Source organism: Vipera berus (genome assembly GCF_964194415.1).
Source record: "Vipera berus genome assembly, chromosome: 15".
Taxonomy (NCBI): Eukaryota; Metazoa; Chordata; class Lepidosauria; order Squamata; family Viperidae; genus Vipera; species Vipera berus.
This window is the reverse complement of record NC_138218.1, coordinates 7,312,663-7,332,718: the sequence shown is the minus strand read 5'-3', so window position 1 is coordinate 7,332,718 and position 20,056 is coordinate 7,312,663. Positions and strand designations below refer to the sequence as shown.

Below are 20,056 nucleotides of genomic sequence, written 5' to 3'. Positions count from 1 at the left end.
TCTTTTTTCGTCTCTCTCTCTCTCCCTCTCCCTCCCCCTCTCCTCTCCTCTCTCCTTCTCTCTCTCCGCACATTATTAATTAGATTCCACTCATTATCAGTTGAGGTCACGGGTGTCTGCTTCCCCCATGCTGCACATCAACACAGTGGTCCCTTCTGGATCTCCCCCCTCCTCCCCAATTATCCTCCAGAGGATACAAAGGCCAATGAACACCTTGGACCACCCACTCAAAAACAAACCCGCTGCTTTTCTAACGTGACACAAATAGCCTTAAGATTTGCAGGATCATCAAGCTCTCTTTGTGGTGGTGGTGGGGGGGAAGAGAGCAGAGAAAGGACTGGCTGACTCAGCAGCCAACCTGGAAGAAAACCCTTTGTGCCAGCTGGCGTTTCCACAGCTGTCTCTCACCACAGATCCTTCTGCCGGTCCTTGAAAGCAAAGGATTCGCAACCCGAGTTGTAAACTTGCAAGTGTCTGTTTGTGGGTATGGATCCCCTTTCTACCACCACCCATGCATACATTCACAATATCTATCTATCTATCTATCTATCTATCTATCTATCTATCTATCTATCTATCTATCTATCTATCTATCTATCTATCTATCTCTAAATCTATCTATCTATCTATATCTAGATATCTATATCTATCTAGATATCTAGATATAGATAGATGATAGATAGATAAATACTCATATAGATATAGATAGATATAGATAGATAGATAGATAGATAGATAGATAGATAGATAGATAGATAGATAGACAGACATAGATAGATAGATAGATAGATAGATAGATAGATAGATAGATAGACAGACATAGATAGATAGATAGATAGATAGATAGATAGATAGATAGATAGATAGATAGATAGATAGATAGATAGAAGATATAGAGAGATGGATATAGATATATAGAGAGATACTCATAGAAATAGATAGATACATAGAGATAGAGATAGATAGATAGATAGATAGATAGATAGATAGATAGATAGATAGATAGATAGATAGATACATAGAGATACAGATAGATAGATAGATAGATAGATAGATAGATAGATAGATAGATAGATAGATAGATAGATAGATAGATAGATAGATACATACATACATACATACAGATAGATACATAGATAGATAGATATACAGATAGGTCGATAGATCGATAGATCAATAGATAGATATAGATAGATAGACAGACAGACAGACACACACACACATACATACATACATATTTCAATCTGGGCCTTTTTTGGAGGTTAGGCTGGTCATTTCTGAACCCACAGAATGTTCCTGGGTTTAGAATTGCCCAGCAACTTTGGGGGAAATGGGGAATATTGCATAAGTAACTTTGAATGTGTCTGATGCTTACATATGCAAACTCCCTCAAAAAAAAGTGCCTTTGTTTACACACAAACACATACTACGCACTATTCATAAGGAGAGCTGATGGGAACCCAACCTACCTGAATGTCATCTGGAAGATCTGCCCTTGGTTGACATGTTGGGTCCTGTTGTTGTAGCCATGAAGCATCTCTCCAAAGAGAGTATCATTGAAGTTCACATCTGGCTTGAGACACTTGGGGCCCTCGCAGATGTCCGACAACAGGAGGCAGGACTTGCCATCTGGAGCCAGCTTGTATTCCTCAACACAACTGAAGACCAAACACAAGAGAAAAGTCCTCAGCATCACTCCACAATGCAACTGACCAAGTCAGGCCCAGCTAAATCATACGGTGGCCATCTTGCAACTGGAGTTATTAATAAATAGGCAACGAAACATGAGAACAGAACCACAATCAAGTGGAAGATCAAAGTGAGGTTGGAATTTTGGAGAAGGGTTCCCCCCCACACACACACACTATTATCGCTTGGAACAAATTAAAAAAACTCTGCAAGTTACATTACTGCCAATGTCTTTACAAATCTGCATTACATCTGGCAGCCTAACCCAACTCCACATTCAGACTGTTGCAGCTCAGTGGCCTGTTGTGTCGAAACAAAGCAGCCCTTCCCAATGGACAATTTAAAAAAGTGTGGGTTTTTCCCCCAGCAGAAGAATAAAATAAAACAAGACGTAGGTATAGGGTGCCAAATGTGCCCCTGGCAATCCACCTAGAATTAGAAATACTCTGATGGTTCTTGAAAACCAGGATTCTACCTGACACACATTTTTCCCCCTCTTCATCTGTTCTCCCTTTTTTTGAGCTGTAAAACAATTCACACCAAAGCAGGAAGGGGTGAACCCAACACCCCAGGGAACCGTGAAGGGCTGCAACACAACAAAACTGCTGCCACCTGCGCACCTGGCGGTGTCAGGATTTGACAGATGTTTCACGGAGTTGTTTTTAAGGGGGTGCTTCTCTGGTGCAGAAAAGTACCCTTGGCATCTCGCTGAAGGTCAAAATGGAAGTAGAGGTGCTAGATTTTTGCCACCAACTGAAACAGCAAATAAACTGGAGGAGGAAATGCAGGGAAAGGAAGTACACACACACACACACACACACACACAGAGAGAGAGAGAGAGAGAGAGAGGTGTCCAAGAGAACAGTACTGAACAAAATACCAGAACTTGAACACGAGAAATATCCCTTATTAGTGAGTGCGTGAGCAGGGTGCGCATAGCATAAAGAATGTGGAAGCCTTCCATAAGGGATCCTCCCCCCATGTTTACAAAATACAGCATACAGACTTGCTTCCCGAGACATATTTCTCCTCCCCCTGCATTGACAGAGGGATAGAATCAAGTCCACATGATGTGTTAATAAATACTAATTTACGATGCCTTGGTAATACCACGCTTGGAATGCTGCACCCAGGTTTGGTCTCTACTGATGTTAAAAAAAAAAAGATGTTGAGACCAGGGGTGGGATTCAAACAGGTAAACAACCGTTTCTCTGTGTGGATGCCACTTCTGGAAGTCCATTCTGGGCCTGGGCAACAACAAAAAATTAGCTACCGGTTCTACCGAACCGATTGCGAACCGGTTGAATCCCACCACGGGTTGAGACTCTTTAGAAAGAGTGCAGAGAAGAGCAGCAAAGAGGATCAGGGGACTGGGGGCTAAAACATATGAAGAACGGTTGCAGGAATTGGGTATGTCTAGTTTAATGTAAAGAAGGACTAGGGGAGACGTGATAGCAGTCTTCCAGGATCTGAGGGGTTGCCATGAAGAAGAGGGTGGGTCAACTATTCTCCAAAGCATCTGAAGACAGGACAAGAAACAATGGATGGAAACTACTCAAGGAGAGAGCTAACCTAGAACTAAAAGAAATTTCCTGACAGTGAGAACAATTAAAGCAGTGGAACGGCTTGCCACCAGAAATTATGGGTGCTCCATCATTGGAGGTTTTCAAGAAGAGATTGGACAGCCATTTTTGTCATAGGATCTCCTGCTTCAGCGGGGGCTTGGGCCAAAAGACCTGCAAGGTCCCTTCCAACTCTTATTATTCTGTATTCTGCCAAGCCATTGATCTACAAGTCTGCCTTAAGCCAACATTTAGAGTACACTCTCTTCCATCACATTTTTTTCAAAGATCTAGCAAATTTTAAGAATCAACTTGGCAGAATAAATATCTCAGATTTGACAAGAGAGACTGAAATGCTTTACCTAGAACAAAGGTGTTTAGCTCAACCGAGTAAACGTTTAGTGACGTCCTCAGCGCGCCTGGAAGAAAAGCAGGCCAACAGGCCACTGGCTACGTTTTCTCATCCTGAAGCTTCCAAAATACATTGGGAGGTAGAGTATCCTTCAGTTATAAGGAATAGTTAGAAGCACTCTGCTAATTCTCCATTTTGCAACCTCAGGAGCACAACTGTGGGGCCACCAAGTCCACATGAGACCTTGACGGGAATAGGAAGGAGGTAAACAAGCCTATTCAACTAATTGAATCTGGAGCTCTAGGCTCTGAGTGCTCAAATGAATTCCTGTAAAACTGAGATATAAGTAGGAAGGAATGCAGCTGAGAGACTACCACTAAGAGTGCTCAACTCCTTCAAAGGATTTTTTTTCCGCCATGCATTTTGAGGGGATATATAAAGAATGGAATGGAATGGAATATGGAATGGAATATGGAATATGGAATATGGAATATGGAATATGGAAGGGAAGAGAAGGGAAGGGAAGAGAAGAGAAGAGAAGAGAAGAGAAGAGAAGAGAAGAGAAGAGAAGAGAAGAGAAGAGAAGAGAAGAGAAGAGAAGAGAAGAGAAGAGAAGAGAAGAGAAGAGAATACAGAATGGCATGGAATGAAATAGGATAGAAGGGAAGGGAAGGGAAGGGAAGGGAAGGGAAGGGAAGGGAAGGGAAGGGAAGGGAAGAGAAGAGAAGAGAAGAGAAGAGAAGAGAAGAGAAGAGAAGAGAAGAGAAGAGAAGAGAAGAGAAGAGAAGAGAAGAGAAGAGAAGAGAAGAGAAGAGAAGAGAAGAGAGGAATGGAATGGAATGGAATAGAATAGAATAGAATAGAATAGAATAGAATAGAATAGAATAGAATAGAATAGAATAGAATAGAATAGAATAGAATAGAATAGAATAGAATAGAATAGAATAGAATAAGGGAGTAGAATAGAATAGAATAGAATAGAATAGAATAGAATAGAATAGAATAGAATAGAATAGAATAGAATAGAATAGAATAGAATAGAATAGAATAGAATAGAATAGAATAATAGAGCTGGAAGGGATCTTAGAGGTCTTCTAGTCCAGCCCCCTGCTCAGGCAGGAAGCCCTACGCCATTTCAGACAAACGGCTGTCGAATCTCTTCTTAAAAACCTCCAATGTTGGAGCATTCACAACTTCTGGAGGCTAGTCGTCCCACTGGTTAATTGTTCTATCTGTCAGGAAATTTCTTCTTCAATGGATGGATGATCAATGTTCTAAAGGCTAGGCCCTTCTTTCTTACCCACAGAACATGTGGATGGTGCTGGAGGTTGGGTCCCAGAGGAGAGGGAGAGTTTGCTGAAGGCACAGCTGCTCGCAGCCACCGTTGAAACCATCTGAGCAATCAATCCCTTTTGAGTAGTCGTAGCAGCCGGTCCCATCCTTCATGGGTCTCAAGTCCTCGGGGCACTGCACGAAGAAGAGAAGAAAAGGAGAATTCAGGTGAGGGGTGAGACCAGCGTTTTGGGCTACCCTGATGTCTGATGCTGTAGGAAGGATGCAAAAAGCTGAATGGGGGACAAATAGCGTTGGTGGACCTGCAAGGGAATTCAGAACACACAACGATGTAGTCCATCCTTAGAGACTCCTTTTGGGGGGGGGTGTGAGTGTGTGAAACTTCCTTGATTTGGTACCGATAAAGGTGAATATTTGTAGATCAGGATTGAAATGTGTGGTGTGTCTGGGTGTGTTTGTGTGTCCTTGGTGCTCTCTGAGCTGGGTTGTTTTCTTGCCGATATTAGTTTGAGTAATGAAATGTCTGCGAGAAAACAACCAAGTCCAGAGAACAAGCAAGGACTCCCGTTCTTTGATTTGGCCTAACTTTGGGCGATTCGACTGCATTCCATGCTTGCGTTTTTCACACTTTTTAGCACAACAAGAAAGCACAGGGGCCACCCATGAACCTATCAAAGCATTGCAGAGGGCTGTGGATGTTCTCCATCAAACAACTCCGAATAAGTTGTCTACAATAACCGTTAACTTGGCAAAGGGCAACGCCACGTTCGGCATCAAAACCGAAATGGCAATCTACTCTTTCACAAAATACGGACAAGGTTCTCTGCAAAGAAGCAGAATAACAGAGCTGAAAGGGACCTTGGAAGTCTTCTAATCCAATCCTTTGCTCAAGCAGGAAACCTTATTATCGCTTCAGGCAAATGGCTGTCCAATCTCTTCTTGAAAGCCTCCAGTGATGGAGCACCCACCTCTTCAAGAGAGGCAAGACAAGAAATGGATGGGAAGCCAACCTCAAGGCAGGCACAGGAAAATGAGTGAGTGGTAGAAGATGGAAATACTTAAGGCAACATGGATTTATCCCCTCCTACTAATTTCTTATTCCAGTTCTCCCTACCCCACCAGGTTTCCTGGACTTCCAAATCTTTGCTATTATAGGCAAGAGCAAGCAACTTGTCGGGAAAGCCCCAAATCAAGGTAGAAATAATTGTAACAAACCAATGACGTTTCTTAACATGCTGAGCGAAGTCCAAAATGTACCAGGGAACCAGTGACAAACCCTGAAACCCTGAAGAAAAGTCTAAATGTGCTTTAAGGCCTAGAACAGAACAGAACAACAGAATTGGATGGGACCTTGGAGGTCTTCTCGTCCAACCCCCTGTTCAGGCAGAAGACCCTGTACCATTTCAGACAAATGGTTGTTCAGTCTCTTCTTAAAAACGTCCAGTGTTGAAGCACCCACAACTTCTGGAGGCAAGTTGATAGATTGTTCTCACTGTCAGGAAGTTTCTCCTTAGTTCTAGGTTGCTTCTCTCCTTGCTTAGTTTCCATCCGTTGCTTCTTGTCCTGCCCTCTGATGCTTTGGAGAATGGCTTGACTCCCTCTTCTTTGGGGCAGCCCCTGAGATATCGGAAGACTGTTATCATGTCACCCCTAGTCCTTCTTTTCATTAAACTAGACCAACTCAATTCCTGCAACTGTATGTTTTAGCCTCCAGCCCCCTAATCATCTTTGTTGCTCTTCTCTGCACTCTTTCCAGAGTCTCGACATCTCTTTTAAGCTGTAGCATCCCCACAACGTACAACTTGTAGGGGCGCCACAATGTACATTGCGACAGACACCCAAGGTGTTGGGATTCAGATAGAACGGTCCCCATTTTCTAAGCGGGGGGATGGAGTCCTTCTCCAGCCGGAAAAAAATTGGCCTTTTTAATTTCACTTTCCTACCAAGCATTTTCCAATACCGAGTGGTTAAAGTGGGCATTTACCAGCATTAATCAATGTCTGCTCTTAATAAGCAGGACTCTTATCTTCTCCTCCAACCCTCCCCCCCCCTTATTTACTTCTCTGAAACCTGTCCAAGGAGGAATGAGGGGGAATGGAAAAGGGGAAAGACCACTCACTTTGGATGGTAGGAAGAAGATAATAAATGGGGCTGAACAATGGCTGAACAATGGGCTCAGCAAATGCGTGATGGGGTTCCCGAATTGGAGCAAAAATCCCCAGCTAACCCCAAGTTGCGAGAAATCAAGGTACACATTGCTTTTCTCAAGGAAAGCCAAGCTAGGAGACAAATGCTTATTAAATAATAATAATTTGCAAAGGCATTTACATATTTGCAGCCTCTGACCACTATATATTTGACCCTTCCTGTTTTCCAGGCTGCAAACCCCAAGGTTTTGCTTTTTAATATATATATATATATATATATATATATATATATATATATATATATATATATATATGTATGTATGTATGTATGTATGTATGTATGTATGTATGTATGTATGTATGTATGTTGTTGTTGTCAGTTGCAAAGTTGTGTCCGACCCATCGCGACCCTATGGACAACGTTCCTCCAGGCCTTCCTGTCCTCTACCATCTTCTGGAGTCCATTTAAGCTCACGCCTCCTGCTTCAGTGACTCCATCCAGCCACCTCATTCTCTGTCGTCCCCTTCTTCTCTTGCCCTCAATCTTTCCCAGCATGAGGCTCTTCTCCAGTGAGTCCTTCCTTCTCATTAGGTATATATAGCATTTCAGCATTTCAATGTAATTTTTTATTATTATTATTATTATTATTATTATTATTATTATTATTATTATTATTATTATTATTATTATTATTATTTGTTCTGCTGCCAACAACTCATTGCAAATCCCAAACTTGTCCTCTGCCTTCTGAACCAGAAATGAGAGACCCAAATACAAGGCCACCCCAGTCATAAATCTCAACCTATTTATGGGTTAAATAAACTTGGATCCTCGTGATTAACTTAATATCTGCAGAACTGTTTCCCAGCTTCCAAAATGGGCAGTTCTCTAACTGCAAGTCGTTAATCTTGTTGCTCAGAGGAGGCTGGATGCCAAAGGGGAGGGGTGTGGGGAGAAAACATTTGAAGAAACTCTGATCTTGGCTAGTATATGGGTTCAAAATGGGTGGGAAGCATATCAAATGATTTTCCTCTGGACTCCAATGACTTTGCATTAACAGAATAACAGAGTTGGAAGGGACCTTGAAGGTCTTCTAGTCCAACCCCCTGCTCAGGCAGGAGACCCTGTACCATTTCAGACAAATGGTGCTCCAATCTCTTCTTAAAAACCTCCAGTGTTGGAGCACCCACAATTTTTGAAGGCAAGCCACTCCACCAATTAATTAATTAATCTAGGTTAGATCTTTCCTTGATTAGTTTCCATCCATTGTGTCTTGTCCCTGCCTTCTGGTGCTTTGGGGAATTGCTTGACCTTCTCTTCATTGTGGCAAATGATATAGAGGAAACTCTATATCATTTCAGACAAATGGTTGTCCAGTCTCTTCTTAAAAACCTCCAGTGATGGAGCACTTACAACTTCTGAAGGCAAGTTGTTCCACTGATTAATTGTCCTCACTCTTAGGAAGTTTCTCCTTAGTTCTAAGGTTGCTTCTCTCCTTGATGAGTTTCCATCCGTTGCTCCTTGTCCTGCTTTCAGGTGCTTTGGAGAATAGCTTGACTCCCCCTGTTTTGGGGGAGCCCCTGAGATACTGCAAGACTGCTGTCGTGTCAACCCTGGTCCTTGTCTTCACTAAACTAGACACACCCAATTCCTGCAACCGTTCTTGGTATGTTTTAGCCTCCAGCCCTCTAATCATTCTTCTTACTCTTCTTGGCACTCTTCCTGGATTCTCAACATCTTTTTTATATTGTGGTGACCAAAACTGGATGCAAGTGAGATCTCACCAAGGCATTACAAATTGGTATTTTGCAGAGCTTTTCAGGGAAAATACATGATTTTTTTCCCTATGTATTTTTCTACAAAGGCACATTGGGAGCTGTTCGAAGCTTACATGCTGTTCCATCCATCCATCCATCCATCCATCCATTCATCCATCCATCCATCCATCCATCCATCCATATCAGATGAGGTAGGACCTGGTGCCATCATACTGCCCATCCTTTGTCATCTTCAGCTTTGAGCGTCCTTACCTGGGAAGATATTGGTAATCCTACCAATGATCTCTATGACTTGGTTGCCGCTACCCATTTCCCCTTCAGGATTGGTGGAAAGCTCACTTATTAATGCCCATTTCCTGAGGCTGCCAATAAAAATCCAGTTTCAGCTAGGATGGATCAGCCTGCCTCAAACGGCCAAGAAGCCATAATTACGGTGAGTTTTAATCAATCCTGGGGCAGCTCAATTTGTGATCTGCCTCTCTAGGGACACCAGGCCTAGAAATTATTAGAAAATCAATATTCTATTCGGCCAATAATTCTTTCTGGATCATCGCAGGCGAAGGGTCCTTCGTCAAAAGCAGTTCTGCAGGGGACTTTTCTCCACTTGGCTGGTCGGTATCAAGGAAGGAAGAGTAAAGTTTTGGAACATTTGTTTCTGCAAACTTATCGAACCGATGGCTCGTTGAGGCGCTTCCAAGCAAAAGGCAGCAGGCAGGGATGCAATCAGGTGAAGCTTTATTTAGATATAAAGCAGAGAGAAAGAGTTCCCTGGCATGGAGGCACCCATGCCTGGATTGAGCCCACGGATCAGTCCCCAAAGGAGCTAGAACAAGAGCTGAAGAGCAGCCCCTGTGCAGAGGTTTGTTTTTTTTGTTTTTTGTTTTAAAGACAATTTTATTACTATTATCAAGAAACATCATGGAATGCATTTTGATCCATAATATAATTGTACCTGCTGGTCTGGGATAATTCTGTTTAAAGGGGATTTACCTTTATAATATACTAAGGAATTTGTAAACATCTGGCTTTATAAATACAGACAGTGCATCCTGGGACTTTAGCTACATGTCGTTTTTTGTGCCTGATCATTTTAAACAGTTATTCTGCAACTGTTTATTGGTCTCTAAAGAGTTGGAAACCACTAGCACGCATGTGCGGGGGAACCTTTACCTTTAAAGGCTGCAGAACTTTTCTTTAAAAATGAGACACCACATTTCATTTTCAGAAACATTAGTATGTAGATTGTAATATAGCAAACAGACTAATTAATGGTGGAATAGAGACAATGTGGAAATTGGAAGGCCTCCCCACAATTCTATAACTGCCCTTGAATTACAAAAGGAACAAGTGATATTTCTTATTGAAAAGTTTTACAGTACATTTTATCTTTAACAATCCCCCCTCCCCCCACCCCTACCTAACCCTCCCTGTCCCTCCCCCCCATTTCCCCCTCCCCCCCCCACTTCCCAGAGCTAAGTACAAGGTATAAAAACAAAGAACAATCATAAACATCCATATGCTAACAACAATAAACTATTAAATCTATCGCTCTCTAGCTCATATAAGATAACTACAAGCAATATTAATATTACATATAAAAAGAAAAAGGAAAAAAAAGAAAGGAAGACTTATTCAAATGCTAAATGAAACTCTGTGCAGAGGTTTTTATGGGGGACCCCGGCCCCTCCCTTACCAATGAGAGTGAGGGGGCCAGAGGGCCATTAACTCTCTCCAATGGGGCTGCAGGGTCCGGAGACCCCTGACCCACCAGTGGGAGCAAAGGTGCCTCTTTGCTCCCATCTGATGACCTTTTGGGGAACTGCCATGGCTGGCCCAAAAACATCTAACAGAAACATCCTCCGGAAAAGTCATTTCTGGATCTTTACAAAGGATGCAGTAAGCATCTGAGGTGAGGCCCGCCTACTATGGTCCTGCAACACATCCATCAAAAGGCCGGAGGCTCATTTGACTACACTCAAAAAACCTTGCCGATGCTACTGTGTGTAGGGCCTCTGAAACCAAGATCAAAGGAAGAAAATGCAAAAATTGCTCACAAAAACAAACAGCCCCCCCTCACCCCTTGGTTGTTTTTCTCTACTTTCCTTCCCCGTCAAAAACAAGAATAATTCCCATTAAAACATCAGATGCGCTTCCTGCTTTCCGAAGGCCCCCGAATGTTTGATTACAGATGCTGTTTCCAAAACATTTCAGGAAAATGTGAAAGAAATTGCTTAAAAGGTTCTCTCTCTCCCTCTCTCTCTCTCTCTCTCTCTCTCTCTCTCTCTCTCTCTCTCTCTCTCTCTCTCTCTCTCTCCTTCTTCTCCCTCCATCTTTTTTTTTCTTTTCCTATTAAGCTTACCTCTTTTTCTTATAAATCCCGGGGGGAAAAAGAAAGAAAAGAAAACTTAACAGAATGTTTTTCGAGGGAGTGTAAATGACCGTCTTTTAAAATTAGTCTAGCGTGCTCTTCTAAATATTAGCAACTGTTTTGCCACGAGAGTGTTTTGCTTCATCAAAGCAAAAGAGATGGTTTTGGCACTCCAGTAACAGCTGGAAATTAGAACGGAAGAGACAAAAATGCATCGGAACAATGCAGGCAAAACGATAGTAGGCTCTTGCAGAAATTATGAAAGGACAAAGGAAAACCTCATTGTTGGAAGAATAGAATAGAATAGAATAGAATAGAATAGAATAGAATAGAATAGAATAGAATAGAATAGAATAGAATAGAATAGAATAGAATAGAATAGAATAGAATAGAATAGAATAGAATAGAATAGAATTATGGGATGGAATAGAATAGAATAGAATAGAATAGAATAGAATAGAATAGAATAGAATAGAATAGAATAGAATAGAATAGAATAGAATAGAATAGAATAGAATAGAATAGAATAGAATAGAATATATAGGATAGAGTAAAGTAGAATAAAACAGAATAGAATAGAATATATAGTACATAGTAGAATAGAATAGAATAGAATAGAATAGAATAGAATAGAATAGAATAGAATAGAATAGAATAGAATAGAATAGAATAGAATAGAATAGAATTATGGGATAGAATAGAATAGAATAGAATAGAATAGAATAGAATAGAATAGAATAGAATAGAATAGAATAGAATAGAATAGAATAGAATAGAATATGAAATGGGATGGAATACTGGAAGGGACCTTGGAGGTCTTCTAGTCCCACCCCCTGCTCAGCAGGAAACCCTATTCCCTTCCCAATCAAATGGTTATCCTATCTTTTCTTGAAGACCTCCAATGATGGATCACCCACAACTTCTGGAAGCAAATTATTCCAATGGTTAATTGTTCTCACTGTCAGGAAGTTTCTCCTTTGTACCAGGTTGCTTCTCTCCTTGGTTAGTTTCCATCCTTTGCTTCTTGTCCTGCCTTCAGGTGCTTTGGAGAATAGCTTGACCCCCTTTTCTTTGGGGCAGCCCCTGAGATACTGGAACAATGCTAACATGTTACCCCCTACTTCTTCTCTTCAATAAACTAGACATATCCAATTCCTGCAACCGTTCTTTGTATGTTTTACCCTCCAGCCCCCTGATCACCTTCGTTGCTTTTCTCTGCACTCTTTCAAGAGTCTCAATTATTTTTTTTTTTTTACAAAACCGGATGCCGTATTTTCACGTGATCTTGATTCCCTCCCTCGGTTAATGCAGCCTACAATTGTGTTGGCTTTTTTTGGCAGCTTCAGCACAAGGCTGGCTCCATCGCCATCCAAACCCAGACAATCTGCTTTGAAAGCTACTGAAATCCCGGTTTGTTTGTGGTTTGTTTGTTTTTTTTAAAAAAATCCACTCTTTGGTGTCATTTGATGTCAAGCCGTAACATCTGCTACTTCCATAAATTAGCTCCATTGTCTATAAAACACCTCAATGAACACGGATCAGCAGGGTAGCAGCTGAGTTTCAGGGACTGGCGGGTAGATTCCTAACAGGTGCCACAAGCTGAAGCGTAACGCTCGGTTAGATCCATCAAGAGTGATAGCAGTAGGCCACTGGAAAAAAAAATAAATCTGCATTTTCCAACCTTTCCTCTCTCAGTCGCCTTTGTTGATGGAGCTGCTGTGGTTATCTGGCAGAAAACGTCACTGAATTAGGTAAAAGTCCTCAACTTACGACCACAACGGAGCCTCAAATTTTCCACTGCTAAGCGAGACGTGAGTCTCGCCCCATTTGACGACCTTCCTTGCCAATGTTGTTAAGGGGGTGTGTGCTGTAGTTGCTAAGTTAACTAATTTGAGGAGACTTTTGAAAGGCTGCGAGAAGGAGCAGGCGGTGAAGGAGAGGAGGTAGTAAAGGTGGGGGGGGAAAGGAGGGGGGGAGAGAGTAGATTTTATTTTTCCTGAGACAAGTTTGGAGAAATAAATACGGGGCGCCACCGCAGGATCAGAATATCATAGTGAGAATCCCCAAAGGTGCACGACAAGCAAAGGGAAGCAGCAAATCCGAAGCTCGGGATGATAATCCTCAGACTTTGGGTTATCTTCTACGGTGCAAAGATTTCTGCTCCGGCTTTGTTAGTGAATCGTAGACTCATTGCGATAAAAAAAAGAAAAAAGAATTGTACTATGCTCAATCACTGTGCAGGATAACTTTGCCCGCGCCACGACTCCACCCGGGTTTAAATCTTTCCGTAGCATTTGAGAAGTTGTACGTTGATGAGAGGGCACCGCGTGCAGACGAGGGGCCGAAGCAACATTTCCAGTAACCAATTCTCCGGGGTTCAAATGCATTTCTCTTCTCAGCCTAAATATCCTGGCTCTTGCTACACAACTACCACGCAGAGATCGGGAACGATTCCACGGAAGAACGAATCCTCCTCTCCGCTGGTAATTAAATATTTCAGTTGTTGCATATATAACGCACATTTTTTTTTATTGGCGCCCAAAGAGGAATCATTAGCAATCCCTTTCTTCTTCCTGTTAGGTAAAATAGGTAAAGGAAGTTCTCGCCGTAGGACCGCCACCGACCCCGAAAGGACGCTTGGAACAAAGACTAAGAAAGTCGGTGGGTTCTACATCGAGAAGGGTAATGATGCTTCTTCCCTGCCTGAAATGGTTACTGCTTAGGAATCTGGGTCTACTTCTACCTCTAGCAGACAGTTCTTCTAGCACTGCAAATGTAGTCCTTCTGGCCACATCTTGACGTTTGCATATTCACGTGGCTGTTGTCCGAAAGGAGATGCCAACAGACATCCAGGTGGTAAAGATATAAAAGCCGATAAGCAGATATAAAGCTGCCTGTTATGGTGTAGCACAACAGCTGTTTATAATCAATGCTTTCGTTGCATCGCAGCTAACATCTTATATGTGCTGACACACCAAGAAAGCATACAGGTTTTTGTTTAATAATAATAATAATAATAAACCTTTATTGTCAAAGTACAACATGTGTACATTGAGATTAGCTGAGCCTCCCCCCCCCCCCGTGCTCTCTCCCCCCAACACACAGTGACAACAAACCCTCCTCCTACAGAGGAGGAGGAGGAGGAGTGAGAAGAAGATGGAGGAGAAGGAAAAGGAGAAAGAGTGAGAAGATGAAGGAGGAGGAGGGGAAGGAGAAGGAGAAAGAAAAGGAGGAAGAGGAGGAGAGAGAAGAAGATGGAGGAGAAGGAGGAGGAAAGGAAGGAGAAAGAGAAGAAGAAGATGGAGGAGAAGGAAAAGGAGAAAGAGTGAGAAGAAGATGAAGGAGGAGGAGGAGGGGAAGGAGGGGAAGGAGGTAAATGATATTCCAAATAAATCCAGCTTGCTTTCACTCAAGTAAATTAATACAATGATCTCATATGCTGTGTGCAAAAAAAAAAGGGAAAGGGTTATATTTTGAGAGAGAGAAAGAAGGGAAGATGGCATTTGAGCAGTATGAATTGTATTCCCCCAAAATGATACAATAACTACAGCCTGAACATGAGAGAGAGAGAGAGAGAGAGAGAGAGAGAGAGAGAGAGAGAGAGAGAGAGAGAGAGAGAGAGAGAGAGAGAGAGAGAGAGAGAGAGAGAGAGAGAGAGAGAGAGAGAGAGAGAGAGAGAAGTGCAATTGCATAATCTCAGGAGAAGATAAGCGTCTTTTTGCAACCCAAATCCAAGGCATCCATCTTTTCTGGAGCCAAAAGTTGTACTTACCACACAACCAGTTGAGTCCACTTGACGATCCGATACGCATTTGAAGTTGCGGGTACAGCCTCCGTTATTGTGAGAACAATCCCGGACCGGTCCAAAGGAAGAGAGAAGGTCGTTGATGGTCTCAAAATAGGTCGACAACATTGCTTCTTCCCTTGAAGAGAGAAAAGGTCCATTCAAGCCAGCTCCACTCAAAGTCAAAGAATTGTCCATCCTTTATGTAATTCTTTCCCAAATTTCTTCAGTTTGTCCTCTGGCCTCCATACTTAGTGCAATTAAGCTAAAGTCAGATTAATTCCCTCTTTCTCCTCTGCTCACTCTATTATTTAACGATTTCCACCTTTAGTAACTGCCTTCTTTTATTTTCTGACAACAATTCAAATTAGAAGTCTCTTTCAATGTCTTTTGTCATGCATAACCTTAGTAAAGGGTTTCCTAAGCGGAGCAAGATCAATTAAAATACTCAATATATTTTAATCATGACTTCAGAAAATGACTTCCAAATAAAAGTAGAGATGTCTCCTATTTCCAAGCAGCCAAAGACAATTTATATTTCTGTGGGGCACCTCCAAATTCTTGATGCAATCAAAAGCAAAATTCCTTGTGTGTCCAATCACACCTGGCCAATAAAGAATTCCATTCCATTCCATTCCATTCCATTCCATTCCATTCTATTCTATTCTATTCTATTCTATTCTATTCTATTCTATTCTATTCTATTCTATTCTATTCTATTCCATTCCATTCCATTCCATTCCATTCCATATTTTCTATTCTATTCTATTCTATTCTATTATTCTATTCTATTCTATTCTATTCTATTCTATTCTATTCTATTCTATTCTATTCTATTCTATTCTATTCTATTCTATTCTATTCTATTCTATTCTATTCTATTCTATTCCATTCCATTCCATTCCATTCCATTCCATATTTTCTATTCTATTCTATTCTATTCTATTCTATTCTATTCTATTCTATTCTATTCTATTCTATTCTATTCTATTCTATTCTATTCTATTCTATTCTATTCTATTCTATTCCATCCGATAATTCTATTCTATTCTATTCTATTCTATTCTATTCTATTCTATTCTATTCTATTCTATTCTATTCTATTCTATTCTATTCTATTCTATTCTATTCTATTCTATTCTATTCTATTCTATTCTATTCTATTCTATTCTATTCTATTCTATTCTATTCCATCCCATAATTCTATTCTATTCTATTCTATTCTATTCTATTCTATTCTATTCTATTCTATTCTATTCTATTCTATTCTATTCTATTCTATTCTATTCTATTCTATTCTATTCCATCCGATAATTCTATTCTATTCTATTCTATTCTATTCTATTCTATTCTATTCTATTCTATTCTATTCTATTCCATTCCATTCCATTCCATTCCATTCCATTCCATTCCATTCCATTCCATTCCATTCTATTCTATTCTATTCTATTCTATTCTATTCTATTCTATTCTATTCTATTCTATTCTATTCTATTCTATTCTATTCTATTCCATTCTCTAAGTTTGCACTCATGTTCCAGTAATAAGTCTGACAGTTATGACTGGAACTTGGGTGCAAAATTAGAGAAAGCTGGCTGTTTCCCCCCCCCCTTGACACAATTAAGGATGTTTACTTTTGTTTTGTTTCCGCTTAAGAAAATATACCGCCAAAAAAATGGATCAATAAAACACACCCCCTCCCCAAACCATTCCGTGGAAGAGACGTAGAGAGTGTGAAGGACAGAAAAGCAAAGGCAGGTTGCTTTGGGGACAAGAAAGCTATAGAAAAGTATTTTTTTTTTAAAAAAAGGGTGGGGGAAACAATTAAAAAACTGAAAGAGAGAGAGAGAGAGAGAGAGAGAGAGAGAGAGAGAGAGAGAGAGAGAAAGAGAGAGAGAGAGAGAGAGAAAGAGAGAGAGAGAGAGAGAGAGAAAGAGAGAGAGAGAGAAAGAGAGAGAGAGAGAGAGAGAGAGAGAGATATGCTGGGAAGCAGAGCAATGAGAATTTTGTATTTTGTCAATGCGGTTGCGTCAAAGGCATTTTCCGACAGAAAGACCATTTTTAAGGTGGAAGAACATTTCCCAGGGCTTATGAGGATGGCGTCTGAAAATTCAATAAGTGCTTCCATTGGGATTTTCCCAACTTCACGCACCACCAAGGACTTATGTTTTCAACTCACGTCCTCCTCTGAACTGCCACTTGGAAGTTTGCTTCCCATTTCTTCAGTTACCGCTACACAGTTCCGTGCAAACCCATTTAGGGCTAACGCCCCCCCCCCCAAAAAAAAAAAAAACAAAAAAGTGGTAGATTTCGGTGAGAAGGGTAAGGATGGAGAGAGAAGATCAATGTGTTATGGCATGTGGTCCAGATTCCATACTGCTAAAGAGTAAAAAAAAAGGCGTTTCAGAGGAGTAGGAGGCAACTTAGTTCGAATAGTTTCTGTGAGAGAAAGAGGGCGAGGACGGCTCCTCCTCATAGGGCTTCACATAGGCAGTAGTCTGCTTCAGTTTGGCAAGAATCTGTCTATAGGTATAGAACAATAAATAAAAACTTAGAAGGAACTTCCTTTCCCTTTCCTTCTCTTCCCTCACCTTTTTCCTTTCCTTTCCTTCCCTCTCCTTTCCTTTGCTAGATTTCCTTTCCTTCCTCTCTCCTCCTCCCCCCTCCCTCCCTCCCTCCCTCCCTCCCTTCCTCTTTGTGGAAAATGACACAAAAACATTCTTTAACTGCCAGAAAAGACCCAGATCCAAACTGGTGCTAATCTCATAATTACTCATAAAAAAAATCACACATTTGTCTAGGGTTGTGTAGAACCCCGTAACACAACACAGCTTTTTGAATAGGTGATGGAATTTGTCACGGCCCCATAGATCTAACTGTCCCAGTTAGAGAAAAGGAAGTCACGTCAAACAGAAAACCTGGAGCTCTTTAGCAAGCAGTACCCCCCCTTGAAGGGACACGGTGGCTCAGTGGGTTAGGATGCTGAGCTTGTCGATCAGATGGTCGGCAGTTTGACGGGTCGAATCCCGAGTGCCGCATAACAGAGTGAGCGCCTGTTACTCGTCCCAGCTTCTGCCAACCTAGCAGTTCGAAAGCACGTAAAAATGCAAGTAGAAAAATAGGGACCACTCCGGTGGGAAGGTAACAGCATTCCGTGCGCCTTTGGCGTCTAGTCATGCCGGCCACATGACCACGGAGACGTCCTCGGACAAGCGCTGGCTCTTCGGCTTTGAAACGGAGATGAGCACCGGCCCCTAGAGTCGGAAACGACTAGCACGCATGCGCGGGGGAACCTTTACCTTTACCTTTACCCCCCTTGAAACAAAAGAGGCCCAATTTTTCAAGAATCAAACAACTGGATGAATTGTGATTCAGCTCGGTCAGCTATGTGGGCCAGTTATCCTCCATGTGAAGGACCATGAAATTAAATAAACCTTATGCTGGTTGACAGCTATATCCAGGTTTTAGTGAGTGAGAGAGAGCTTTTTCGGTGTTACCTTTCAACGTGACCCCATTTTGAGTTGAAAATTCTGGATTCCTTTCCTACAGCAGAACAAGGGTGAGGCATTTCACAAGAAATGACTGACGCACCAAAAGATTGTGACGGAACCGTCCTAAGATTAGAGCTTAGACTTCCAAAATTAGAGCATTTAACTTTAAATTCCACAATACCCAGCCTGCCTTGCCAACCGCACTGTGGGTAATCCTCAACAGAGCCCAAACTTTACGTTGCTAAGCAAGACTTTTATTGAGTTTGGCCCCATTTTCTTGTTGTGAATCACTGCAGTTGTTAAGTTAGTAACATGGTCGTTAAATCAATCTGCCTCCAAGGTCCCTTTCCTCCTCCTCCTCCTTCTCTCCTCCTCCTCCTCATTATTATTATTATTATTATTATTATTATTATTATTATTATTATTATTATTATTATTATTATTATTATTATTATTCCCCATTGACTTTGCCTGTCAGAAGGTCGCAAAAGGGGAATCATGTGACCCCGGGACGTTGCGATCGTCATAAAGATGAGTCAGTTGCCACAACGTCCGAATTTTGATCATGTGGCCACGGGGAAGCTCTAAGCGTTGTAAGTGGTGATAAAAACAATTGTAAGTCACCTTTTCCCATGCCGTTGTAACTTGGAATGGTCCCTAAGTGAACCGCTGTAAATCGAGGACTTATCTGCACAAAATATTGCAGTCTGTCCTTCTGAGACGAGTGCCAAATTGAACGTGAGGATCCCACCACCGTCTTCTGTGCTTTTTTTCATGAGGCAATCTCCCTTTACTCACATGTGTTGGGCAAATGGGTGGGTCAGACAATAAACGCATTCTAAATTCTGCCTTGCGATGCAAACAAGCATCTGGATGCCCCTTTCTTGCTTGGTTTATTCATTGCGGAGGAAAATCAGGACACCCAAATGAACTTCGAAAGATATAAAAAGTAAAAACGGTATCCACCCCCCCACCCCACCCCCAAATTAGAGTGATTTGGCACCTCTAAATTTAGCCGCGCGCAACCTTCTCAGTTTTTAATCCCAGAAAAGATTCCTCGTTTAGAAACATCTGTTTCCATTCAACCCGCTTCTTTTAGAACAAAAGTGAGATCCACATATGTATTTCCACCCAAGTTCTCCCGACAAATTTTCCCTTCATGCCACAACACGTTTGCAAATGTATTAATAACCAAAATTATTAATAGAAGCAAAAAAAACCACCTCAAAAAACCAAAATAACCCAACCAACGACTTGAGCTCATTTAACATCTAGCAGTCTGCAGCAACTGACAGCAGTTTTCTAGTAATTGAACTATCATTAGCTTAAACATTAAAACATTTTGAACCATGAAGGGTTTATTTGCCATTTAGGGACGCTGCATCCTCAGAATGCCAACTGGAGCGTGGTTAAATATTTTTCTTGAACATATTGATATAATGTTATCAAAGCACTGCATCTACTAATTTGCTCACCTTATCTCTTCCCATCATGGCATATATTTTGAGTATAGGAAATAATTAGTTGGGCTTGGTTGATCTCTAAAAGCTAAATGGAACGGAATGGAATGGAACAGAAGATAGAATAGAAT

At 41.4% G+C, this 20,056-nt stretch overlaps 1 protein-coding gene across 1 annotated transcript in view; it reads right to left on the bottom strand.

Annotated features, from left to right (window-relative positions):
- The window catches only part of ASTN2 (astrotactin 2), a gene marked incomplete at its 5' end in the record, with an annotated part of 296,834 nt that overhangs the window by 91,914 nt on the left and 184,864 nt on the right, over positions 1–20,056 (bottom strand). Inside the window, 3 exons of the mRNA XM_081339487.1 lie at positions 1,470–1,658; positions 4,904–5,070; positions 14,963–15,113. Coding sequence (XP_081195613.1) covers positions 1,470–1,658; positions 4,904–5,070; positions 14,963–15,113 — 507 coding nt within the window. The remainder of the gene's footprint in view (positions 1–1,469; positions 1,659–4,903; positions 5,071–14,962; positions 15,114–20,056) is intronic.